The 12,703-nt window shown below is 41.4% G+C and overlaps 1 protein-coding gene across 2 annotated transcripts in view; it reads right to left on the bottom strand.

Annotated features, from left to right (window-relative positions):
- The window catches only part of SUZ12 (SUZ12 polycomb repressive complex 2 subunit), a 62,606-nt gene that overhangs the window by 3,802 nt on the left and 46,101 nt on the right, over positions 1-12,703 (bottom strand). For both annotated transcript variants that reach the window (XM_032163056.2, XM_032163057.2), the window contains 6 exons: positions 9,253-9,430; positions 4,356-4,447; positions 3,675-3,818; positions 2,970-3,127; positions 1,924-2,122; positions 795-874 (listed from right to left, as the gene is read on the bottom strand). In XM_032163056.2, coding sequence (XP_032018947.1) covers positions 795-874; positions 1,924-2,122; positions 2,970-3,127; positions 3,675-3,818; positions 4,356-4,447; positions 9,253-9,430 — 851 coding nt within the window. The remainder of the gene's footprint in view (positions 1-794; positions 875-1,923; positions 2,123-2,969; positions 3,128-3,674; positions 3,819-4,355; positions 4,448-9,252; positions 9,431-12,703) is intronic.

The following is a 12,703-nucleotide window of genomic DNA, read 5'->3' as shown; positions in this document are numbered from 1 at the left end:
TTTTTTTTTTTTTTTGGAGATGGGGTCTCACCCTGTTGCCCAGGCTGGAGTGCAGTGGTGCAATCTTGGCTCACTGCAATTTCCATTTCCTGGGTTCTTCAAATGATTCTAGTGCCTCAGCCTCCTGAGTAACTGGGATTACAGGTGTGTGACACTGCACCCAGCTAAGTTTTGTACATTTAGTGGAGACAGGGTTTCACCATGTTGGCCAGGCTGGTCTCGAACTTCTGACCTCAAGTGATCCACCCGCCTTGGCCTCCCAAAGTGCTGGGATTACAGGCATGAGCCACTGTGCCCAGCTCTATAAAATGTTTTGAGTGTGAACGAGTCAACCCTGATAGAGTTTGCAAGCATGGGAGAAACACTACTACAAGAGTTAGGATGGGCACCAGTGATTTCTGAGGAGGGTTTATGATGATGACACCCTTTCCTACGGACACCAGGGTTGCAGCAGCCTGTTTCCTCTTGAAAGCTGACAGAATCACAACCCTGATATATAATGCTGCAATGACTCACATCTCTGCAACAAGTTCTAAAGACGAGGCCCGGTTTTTGATCTGATTTTATTAATACTAGTGAATATAATATTAATTCATTGTTATAAATAATACCAAAAGGAAGGTCTTTGTACCTAAAAAAAACCTGCCAAACGAAAAAACATCGGACTAGAATAAAATTTGGGACAAATATACATTAATAGAATTTTAAATAAGATTCTAACACATGCAGATTTCTAGAATGTAAAAGACCATAAAGAATAATAAAATATTTAAATTAATTTAGAAATACCCTACCCATGCTTCATGACATGGAGATTCCAGAGTTTCATCACTTCTTTCTCTCCTTCATTAACATCAGAAAATTCTTCAATTTGCTGGGAAAAAGAAAGAAAAACACCTATTAAACACATATTTTAAGAAAAATTTGTGAGAATGTCAAAAACAGAATGTTTTGGAACTAAAAATACCACAATATATTTATACAGCAAAGTGGCAACATTTCTTAAAATTAACTTCTATTTAAGCAGTAATTTAATTTAATTTAATTTAATTTAATTTATTTATTTATTTAGAGACAGAGTCTTCTCTATCGCCCAGGCTGAAGCACAGTGGCACGATCTCAGCTCACTGAAACCTTGACCTCCCGGGTTCAAGCGATTCTCCTGTCTCAGCCTCCCGAGTAGCTGGGATCTCAAGCACACGCTACCATGCCCAGTTAACTGTTGTATTTTCTTTTAGTAGAGATGGGGTTTTGCCATGTTGGCCAGGCTGTCCTCAAACTCCTGACCTCAGGTGATCAGCCCAACTCGCCCTACCAAAGTGTTGGGATTACAGGCGTGAGCCAGCACACCTGCCGTCATTTAAAAAGGGAAAGCCTAAATTACGATTACCTATAAATATAAAAATGAAAACACACAATACAAATTTACTTGAAGAAAATCCATCTTCCCTTTAACTTGGTAACTTTTTTGTTTTGCTACAGGATCTCGCTGTCACCCAGGCTGGAGTGCAGTGGTGCAACCTTGGCTCACTGCAACCTCCATCTCCTGGGGTTAAGTGACACTCCTGTGTCAGCCAACTGAATAGCTGGGACTACAAGTGCATGCCACCATGCCCGGCTAATTTTTTGTATTTTTAGTACAGACCAGGTTTCGCCATGCTGTCCAGACTGGTCTTGACCTCCTGAACTCAGGCAATGCGCCTGCCTCGCAAAGTGCTGGGATTACAGGTGTTAGCAACCGCCACCAGTCTTACTTGCTTAAGTTTTAAAGTGACATAATTTTAAAAACTGTACATTTCTGGATTCCTTAATTTTTTTTTAAAAAAAGTTCCTTTACACTAGAAGTCTAGTTCATAGTAAGCAATTTTCAAAACAAATTAATAATATTCCAAGATAATTGCCAATAAAGATAATAATAATTACTGTAATGGTTTTTTCTCTTAGCCATTCAGGATCCTTTTCATCTTCACTATCTACTTCCATTTCTTGTGGACGGAGAGGTAAGCAGGTATCACTATGGAAATACAGACGATTGTGGCCACTACTATATGTTCTTTGCTGTTCTACCTCCCCATCTTCAGATTCAAGAAATTCAGACATGCTTGCTTTTGTTCGTTTTGGCCTAATGAAAAGAAATAAATGTTAATTTATGGCCTCTACATGTATACCATCTAACCTCCTGACTAGGAGTTGAGATCTGTGATAATCTGCATCACCATTTTATAAAACTGACCATAAAACAACAGTATTAGAGGCACACCCCCACTAGTTATTTTCTTTCGGTACATAATGTAAATCAAACCTATTACATATTAATTCAAACAGTTTTAAAACTGTCTTTCTGGGTGTGAAAAGTTACAGTTAAAAAGGAGGAAAAAGAAATGAAGTGCTAGTTAGGGCACATTCAGATAGGAATATGCATATAAAATCCTACATGTCAAAACTGTGTATTCTAACTCATGTATATTCACAAAGCAGAAAAGCTGTAACACTGGTTACATATGCATACACCTGCCTTAAAATTTTTTGCAGTTTTACTAAGATTAAAAATTCCCTCTTTGTAATTTTATTTATTACTATTATTATTATTTGAGACGAAGTTTCGCTCTTGTTGCCCAGGCCGGAGTGCAATGGCACGACCTCGGCTCACTGCAACCTCGACCTCTCAGGTTCAAGCAATTATTCAGAAACTTCTACTGACAGAATTCTTTAATCCCAATAACCACTGCAGCAGTAGTGACATTAACATCATTAAAACTTGAGTATAAAGTTCAAAGAAAAAGTGAGAAAACTTCTCTAGAAATAGGAGCTATCAAGTGTTATAAAGCAGTTAACAACCCCATAGACACCTAATACTGAAAAATAATTATTTCCACCTAACTAACTAGTAGCTTCGTCTGGCTCCTTTGTTCCTCCAACATTAGTAAAAATCAGAGCTTAAACTTTTGTTATATGCCCTTTTTACCTACCTGCACACAAGAATGTGTGTGATAGGTGTTCTCTTAACTGGTCCATTGCGACTAAAAGCAAATCCAGGTTGGCGATGAATATCCTGAGGATTTCCTGCATAGGAGCCGTCGTAACACTCATTGATAGAAACATCTATCCTAGCACCTTTTGGATGATACTGCAACAAAAATGTCCAAAAAAAAATTAATTATCCTATCCTAAATATCCCTCCAATTTAATTAAAGAATTTGTGGGCTCTTAATATTTAGAAAACGAAAATAGGCCAGGCACACCAGCATGGTAAACAGGCAATCAGAAGACCTGGGGTCAACAAAATGTGTTAAAATCTTAACTATGTCATTTATTGCTTGGTGACTTTGTACAAATTATTTCTTGGTTGAGCAAGAATAAGAAAATTATCAATTCAAAGAGTTGGTTGAAGATTTTGTGAGTCAATTAGAGACACTACACAAACATTAATTATAATTCCAAATATATGTCAACTGAATCATTCACTGTAATCCATATATACAGCAATCTATCAAATACAGAAATTTGTTATTTTTATACAAAGTACAATTTCTGAAAGTCATGCTATCTTATACTTAATGCATATTTTTTCCCTTTTTTAATTTAAAAAATTTTTGTGGGTACATAGGTGTATGTATTTATGGGGTGCAAGAGATTTCTTAACACAAATTGAGAAAATATGAAAAATTACTCACAACATAGTTGAAGATAAATCTGCTATGGCAGAGTTTAAGATGCTTGAGTAAACTATAAAGTTTGCGGCAGTTCAGAGTACACCAAGGGCAATGCAGGTCATCTCTTGCTTCAGTTTGTTGCCTTGTATTGTTGTTATAGAGAAACTAAAAAAAAAAAAAAAAAAAAAAAAAAAGCAAATCTCCAATTTACACATAACAAGATATTTTGTTTAAATATCACTTCTAAAAATCGCTTAAAAAATTTAAAAGGAAAATCAAATTAGAGATATTCTCTTTAATTAAATACGCCCAGCGAGGCAAGGTCACTCACGCCTGTTAATCCCAGCATTTTGGGAGGCCAAGGCAGACACTGTCAAATGTATCGCTTGGAGCTCAAGACAAGCCTGGGCAACATGGTAAAACCTCGTCTACACAAAAACTACAAAAATTAGCCGGGAGTGGTGGCGTGTGCTTGTAATTAGTTACTGGGGAGGATGAGGCGTGAGAATCCGGTTGAACCCAGGAGGCAGAGGTTGCCGTGAGCCAAGACTGCACCACTGCACTCCAGCCTGGGCAACAAAGTGAGATCCTGTCTCAAATAAATAAATAAAAAAAATAAAAATGAACAAAAAATTTTCATGTTTGACATACAAAAAACAAATACATTTCATAATTACTTTAAGAAGGGTTAGCTATGTTTACCTGATAAAATATTCTTAATTTTTGTCGGTTTTCATTTGGAGTATCCTTTTCTTTTCTTGTCTGTAGATCTGTAGTCAATGATTCTTTAACAGCTGAAAATATACACTTTTATATTCAATAAAAACATTGCTTTTGAAAAGCAAAATAACATACCTCACAAAAACTATTAAATATTAAAGGTTTCACAGAATTCTACTTGTGGTATTTAAATACATTTCTGTTATCTCTCTCAACTGATGATTGTGGGAACAATACCCATAATCAGCATCCCTAATCTGATATTAAGGTCTATTGGCAGGACATATTTTTTCCTTAAAAAGCACTTCTGGCCGGCCACAGTGGCTCACACCTGTAATCCCAGCACATTGGGAGGCCAAGGCAGGAGGATCACGAGATCAGGAGTTAGAGACCAGCCTGCCCAACATGGCGAAACCCCATCTGTAATTAAAAATATAAAAAATTAGCAGGGCATGATGGAGGGCACCTGCAATCCCAGCTACTCAGGAGGCGGAAACAGGAGAACTGCTTGAACCTAGGAGGCAGAGGTTGCAGTGAGGCAAGACCACACCACTGCACTTCCGCCTGGGTGACAAGAGCGAAACTTGGTCTCAAAAAACAAAAACAGAGCCAGGCACGGTGGCTCACGCATGTAATCCCAGCACTTTGGGAGGCTGAGGTGGGTGGATCATGAGGTCAGGAGATCGAGACCATCCTGGCTAATTAGCACAATGAAACCCCATCTCTATTAAAAATACAAAAAAATAAGCCAGGCGTAGCGGCGGGCACCTGTGGTCCCAGCTACTCCGGAGGCTGAGGCAGGAGAATGGCGTGAACCTGGGAGGCGGAGCTTGCAGTGAGCTGAGATCACGCCACTACACTCCAGTATGGGCGACTGAGCAAGACTCTGTCAAAAACAAAAAACAAAAAACAAAAAAACAGAAACAAAAACAAAAAACCACCTCCTATGTCCTAAACAATTATAAAAATAACTCCAAGTAATTATATGTCATTACCATGCTGTTTTAAGCACGCTGAGGTCAGAATGTGTTTTTTTGTTGTTGAGACAGAGATTCACTTTGGTGCCTAGGCTGGAGTGCAGTGGCGCAATCTCAGCTCACTGCAACCTCCACCTCCTGGGTTCAAGCAATTCTCATGACTCAGCCTCCTGAGTAGCTGGGATTACAGGCACCCGCCACCACACTCGGCTGATTTTTTGTATTTTAGTAGAGACAGGGTTTCACCATATTGCCCAGGCTGGTCTCGAACTCCTGAGCTCAGGCAATCTGCTCATCTCAGCCTCCAAAAGTGCTAGGATTACAGATATGAGTCACCGTGCCCAGCCCAGAGTGTGGTTTTAATTGGTGTTTGTATTCTCAGATCCCAGGTGTGAGCAGGCACTAAGTGTTGGTTTATCAGAAAGTAAGTTATACTTATTATATTAAAATTATTTCAGGCCGGGCACGGTGGCTCATGTCTGCAATCCCAGCACTTTGGGAGGCCGAGGTGGGCAGACTGCTTAGGGTCAGAAGTTTGAGACCAGCCTGGCTAACATGGTGAAACCCCATCTCTATGAAAAAAAAAACAGAGGTTTCTATATATATATACATATATATATATAAACTAGCCAGGCATGGTGGCACACGCCTGTAGTCCCAGCTACTTGGGAGGATGAGGCAGGAGAATTGCTTGAACCCGGGAGGCGGGGTGCAGTGAGCTGAGGTTGCGCCACTGCACTCCAGCCTGGGCGAGGGAGCAAGACTCCGTCTCCAAAAAAAAAAAAAATTATTTCAAATCTAAAAAGATAATGACAAATGATTCTAGTATATTTCCCTTCAGACATAAGAAGAAAAAAAAGGTATTTATATTTCTTTACATAATTAACAATTAGGTATAATTTGTATAGAACTTTTTCTTAGCTTTGATGCAACCTTTTACCTATTTCACTGGCTCCTGAGTATTCTGAGAAGTGCCCACACTACAGTTTACTTGCAAAACCTTTGCCTTGACACAAGCCATTTCTTATTTTATTTATACTTTTTATTTTTTATAAGCAACAGGGTGTCACTGTGTTGCCCAGGCTGGTCTTGAACTCCTGGGCTTCAAGCAATCCATCCACCCTGGTCTCCCAAAGTGCTGGAATTACAGATGTCAGCCACTGCACCCAGCCCCATTTCTTATATCTCTTTAATCTGACCATTACTGTAACCTGCACACAATGAGTGTACATGAGTTGTCAAAGAGGACAACTTAAGCCTTCTGCCTTCTTTAAACAGGCAGATAAAGACACGAGTGCTCTCTCAGGTCAAGGACAATGTACCTACTGGACAGATATAAAAATGACAGAACTTGGCCAGGCGCAGTGGCTCAAGCCTGTAGTCCCAGTACTTTGGGACGCTAAGGTAGGTAGATTGCTGGAGCTCAGGAGTTTGAGGCCAGCGTGGGTGACAGCAAAATCCCATCTCTACCGAAAAATACAAAAATTAACAGGGTGTGGTGGCACGAGCCTGTAGTCCCATCTATATGGAGGGCTAAGGTGGGAGGATCGCTTGAGCCTGGGAGGCAGTGGTTTCAGTGAGCCGAGATGGCACCACTGCCCTCCAGCCAGTGTGACAGAGAGAGACTCTGTCTCAAAAAAAAAAAAGTAAAATTAAAATGATAGAATACTGCAACTTGGGCCTTAAACTCAGCAGAAAGTTAACTCTATTTGTAAATGTTTTCTCTTCTTAAAAACTGGCTGGGCACGATGGCTCATGCCTATAATCCCAGCACTTTGGGAGGCCGAGATGGGTGGATCTCCTGAGGTCAGTAGTTTGAGACAAGCCTGGCCAACACGATGAAACCCTGTCTCTACTAAAAATACAAAAATTAGCCAGGCATGGTGGTGCGTGCCTGTAATCTCAGCTACTCGGGAGGCTGAGGCAGGAGAATTGCTTGAAACCGGGAGGCGGAGGTTGTGCTGAGCCAAGATCACGCCACTGCACTGCAGCCTCGGTGCGGTGGCTCACACCTGTAATTCCCAGCACTTTGGGAGGCCCAGGCGAGCGGATCACGACGTCAGGAGATTGAGACCATCCTGGCTAACACAGTGAAACCCCATCTCTACTAAAAATACAAAAAAATTAGTCAGGGCGTGGTGGGTCACGCCTGTAATCTCAGCACTTTGGGAGCCCGAGGCAGGCAGATCATGAGGTTAGGAGATCGAGACTATCCTGGCTAACACGGTGAAACCCCGTCTCTACTAAAAATACGAAAAGAAAAAAAAAAAATTAGCCGGGCATGGTGGCCGGCGCCTGTAGTCCCAGCTACTCGGGAGGCTGAGGCAGGAGATTGGCGTGAACCCAGGAGGTGGAGCTTGCAGTGAGCTGAGATCGCACCACTGCACTCCAGCCTGGGCGAGACAGCGAGACTCCATCTCAAAAAACAAAACAACAAACAAAACAAACAAACAAAAAACAAACAGAAAAACTTGTATGTGAGTGATAAAAAACATAGCTCCTGGGCTGGGCACGGTGGCTCATGCCTGTAATCCCAGCACTTTGGGAGGCCAAGGCGGGCGGATCACGAGGTCAGGAGATTGAGACCATCCTGGCTAACAAGGTGAAACCCCGTCTCTACTAAAAATACAAAAAAAAAAAAAAAAAATTAGCTGGTCGTGGTGGCGGGCGCCTGTAATCCCAGCTACTCAGGAGGCTGAGGCAGGAGAATGGCATGAACCAGGGAGGCAGAGCTTGCAGTGAGCCGAGATTATGCCACTGCACTCCAGTCTGGGCAACAGAGTGAGACTCCGTCTCAAAAAAACAAAACAAAACAAAACAAAACAAAAAAAAACTTAGCTCCAAAGCTCTTTATAGTTGTGATTCCAAAATCTTAAAAGCTAATCTGAAAACCAATAGTTTTCTTGTAAGTTTCCGGCAAATCTGTTTAGTGGAAAAACTTGCCCTAAGTTACCATGAGGACCCCACTTCAAGATCTTATATATGATATCTATACTATGTACCATATCATGCTTCTATAAAATTTTTTTTTTTCAATTCCAATTTCTAGGCACACTTGGCACAAAGGTTCTGGATAAAGAATTTTTACTATTACTTCAACACAAAACTTTACACTTAATATAGGAGAACCCTAATTTAACATGATTCATAACCTACCTAATAAGCCAAATAATATTTCCGAAAGACTAATCACATAGAGGCCAGGAGAGGTGGCTCTCGCCTGTAATCCCAGCACTTTGAGAGGCTGAGGCGGGCAGATCATGAGGTCAGAAGATAGAGATCATCCTGGCTAACATGGTGAAACCTCGTCTCTACTTTATTAATTTACTGACTTACTTTTATTTATTTTTTTTGAGACGGAGTATTGTTCTGTCGCCCAAGCTGGAGTGCAGTGGCGCAACCTCGGCTGCAACCTCTGCTTCCCGGGTTCATGCCATTCTCGTGCCTCAGCCTCCCAAGTAGCTGGGACTACAGGTGCCCGCCACCACGCCCGGCTAAATTTTTTTGTATTTTTAGTAGGGATGGGGTTTCACCATGTTAGCCAGGATGGTCTTCATCTCCTGACCTTGTGATCCGCCCGTCTCGGTCTCCCAAATGCTGGGATTACAGGTGTGAGCCACTGCGCCCGGCCAACCCTGTCTCTACTAAAACTACAAAAAATTAGCCTGTAGTCACAACTACTCGGGAGGCTGAGGCAGGAGAATCGTTTGAACCCACGAGGCAGAGGTTGCAGTGAGCCGAAATCGCGCTACTACACTCCTGCCTGGGCAGCAGAGCAAGACTCCGTCTCAAAAAAAAAAAAAAAAAAAAAGAAGAATCGCATAAAGCAAAACACAAATGAATTAATCTAAAGCACAAGACCTAACTCTGCAAACCATTATTTTGATTGCAATGTTTCTTACCAATAGTTTGAGTAGGTTTAACTGAACCAGGCTTGTTTTCCTGATGGAGACTCTCTGAATTTCTAGTGGCAAGAGGTTTGGCAATAGGAGCTGTAGATTTATCATTGGTCTCTCCTGTCCAGCGAAGAGTGAACTGCAACGTAGGTCCCTGAGAAAATGTTTCGAATGGAGGCAGCCTCTAAAAAATAAAAAACATGCAAAGACTGGAGACTCAGATAATGAATTCAAATAAATTGTAGAAATTAAAAAAAAAAATTCATTATAAGTCAATGTGGATTTGCCTTAATAGATTTGTCTTGAAAATCCAAATGCTGAGATGGCTAAGCAAACAAAGTAAAAGTATGGAACAGACACTGTAGAACTTGAACTGGAGAGCACAGGCTGTCTAAAAGAGGTGACCACTGATCAGCAACAGGTGAATTATTGCCATGTGAAAACACTGGTCCAACACAGACAGATTTTCAGATTTTTCCAAATAAGTCAGGAATCAAAGTTTTCAAGGGAAAATTTCCCATTTAGGTTGTTGCTAACCAGTTCAAAATGTCTTTTTTTTTTTTTTGAGATGGAGTTTCACTCTTGTCGCCCAGGCTGGTGTGCAACTGGCGTGGTCTCAGCTCACTGCAACCTCCCCCTCCCAGGTTCAAGCAATTCTCCTGTCTCAGCCTCCCAAGTAGCTGGGATTACAGGCACACGCTGTCACACCCGTCTAATTTTTTGTGTGTGTGTTTTTAGTAGAGACAGGGTTTCACCATCTTGGCCAGGCTGGTCTTGAACTCCTGACCTCAGGTGATTTGCCTGCCTCAGCCTCCCAAAGTGCTGGGGTTACAGGCGTGAGCCACCACGCCCGGCCTTGAAATGTCTTAAAAACAAAATTGTGGTACCCAAAGCCCACCAGCATGCAACTTTTGCTCTTAGGTGACCAATTAGTTTTTTTTTGTAAATTGAACAGCTTTTCAATTAGTAATTTTCTTTGACTTCTCTCAGTTTCACTGACAATGATTGCCAGTGCTTCTCTTCTTTGATTTTAGAATACTGAGCTATTGAAAATAGCTAACTTTTAGCCATCTGACCGAATCAACTCACTCATCCTCAAGAATTTACCTATTAAGCTGATGATCCCAAATTGGTTCTCCATTCTTATCCTTACACTTGAACTCTAAACTCATATCTCCAACTGCCTCTTGGACATTGCCAGTTGATCTCAATGTCACCTTGAACTAAAACATGTTTAGAAGTGTATCCAGTATCTTTTCTTCTAAAACACTTTCCTTCTCACGTTATTTTTGTTCTTGTCATTATCATTCTATTAGTGACCCTAAGCTAAAATTTTTGGAATTATATTTGACTCCTTTTGTTTCTCATGTAATTACCAAGTCCTTTTTGAAATGTCTATCATTTCTTCCTTGTCCTTCAAGGATCACCAAAAAAAAAAACCTTTGTATAGATCAGTATTGCCTTACTACTAGAGTATCTCAATTGTTCTCCTTGCTTCTGATTTTTACTTTCCTATTCGAATATAGGAGAGAGCAAGCAGTCTTCAATGAGCTTCAATTTATTTTACTGCCACAGAGGCCTAAACTCCTTCTATATCGTTATTACAAAGTAATCCTCTTAAAACTATTTAGACTAGAGGACCGGGCACAGTGGCACATGCCTGTAATCCCAGCACTTTGGGAGGCCGAGGAGGGCGGATCATGAGGTCAGGAGTTCGAGACCATCCTGGACAACATGGTGAAACCCCATCTCTACTAAAATACAAAAAATTAGCTGGGCATGGTGGCGGGCACCTGTAATCCCAGCTACTTGGGAGGCTGAGGCAGGAGAATCGCTTGAACTCGAAAGGCAGAGGTTGCAGTGAGCCGAAATTGCGCCACTGCACTCCAGCCTGGCGACGGAGCAAGACTCCATCTCAAAAGACAAAACAAAACAAACTATTTAGACTAGAATGTAGTAAAAGTGTGTTCAGAGACTAGTTTGGACACAGCAGTCCACAGGAATTTATCTTATAAAATACTTGATACAGGTTCAAGTATAATCACTATTAACATTTTTGACAAGATTAAAAAAACTCAAAACTCATTTTTTGAGTTCCTTAATTGACTAAACCAGTGCTGGTCTAATAGATAACCCGATTATCTATTAGACCAGCACTGGTTTAGTCAATTAAGGAACTCAAAAAAAAAAAAAAAAAAAACCTCAGAACTTTTAAAAAGAAGTAAATCTATAAGCGCTCACTTAAAAGGATGCCCATTTTACAGGGTTAAGAGCTTCCAGATAGGCCAGGCACAGTGGCTCACACCTGTAATCCCAGGACTTTGGGATGCTGAGGTGGATGGATCACCTGAGGTCAGGAGTTCGAGACCAGCCAAGCCAACATGGTGAAACCCCATCTCTACTAAAAATACAAAAAGTAGCCAGGCGTGGTGGCGTATGCCAGTAATCTCAACTATTCAGGAGGCTGAGGCAAGAGAACTGCTTGAACCCAGGAGGCAGAGGTTGCAGTGAACCGAGACTGCGCCATTGCACTCCACCTCTGAGTGACACAGCGAGACTCCATCTCAAAATAAACAAACAAAAAAAAGGCCAGGCCGGGCATGGTGGCTCATGCCTGTAATCCCAGCACTTTGGGAGGCTGAGGTGGGGGAATCACGAGGTCAGGAGATCGAGACCATCCTAGCTAACACGGTGAAACCCCGTCTCTACTAAAAATACAAAAAATTAGCTGGGTGTGGTAGCAGGCACCTGTAGTCCCAACTACTCGGGAGGCTGAGGCAGGAGAATGGCTTGAACCCGGGAGGCGGAGCTTGCAGTGAGCTGAGATCATGCCACTGTACTCCAGCCTGGGCGACAGAGCGAGACTCCATCTCAAAAAAAAAAAAAAAAGCCAGACACAGTGGCTCACGCCTGTAATCCTAGCACTTTAGGAGGCCGAGGTGCGCAGATCACAAGGTCAGGAGTTCAAGACCAGCCTGGCCAACATGGTGAAACCCCATCTCTACTAAAAATACGAAAATTGGCTAGGCATGGTGGTGCGTGCCTGTAATCCCAGCTACTCAGGAGGCTGAGGATGGAGAATCGCTTGAACCCGGGAGGCGGAGGTTGCAGTGAGCCAAGATCGTGCCACTGTACTCCAGCCTGGGTGACAGAGTGAAACTCCATCTCAAAAACAAACAAACAAAAAAAACAAAAAACAACAAACAAAACCAACAACAACAAAACCCTTCATATATATAATCCTTATAGTCTCATGAATAAAAACATACTTTAAAACAAGAAATTTAAAATGAAAAAGATCATAAAGATAAATCCATGCAGAAAACCCAAACACTATAGATAAAAATTATTTGAAATCTCATCACCTGGAGTTAACCACTGTTATAAATTTTAGAAAGAGGGAAAAAATATATATATATACACTTATGTAAAAATTTAATATGGAAATCTTGTCCAA

The sequence above is a fragment of the Hylobates moloch genome, unplaced genomic scaffold (genome assembly GCF_009828535.3).
Source record: "Hylobates moloch isolate HMO894 unplaced genomic scaffold, HMol_V3 SCAFFOLD_10, whole genome shotgun sequence".
Lineage (NCBI taxonomy): Eukaryota > Metazoa > Chordata > Mammalia > Primates > Hylobatidae > Hylobates > Hylobates moloch.
Note: the sequence above shows the minus strand (reverse complement) of the source record. Positions and strands in the feature narration are given on the sequence as shown.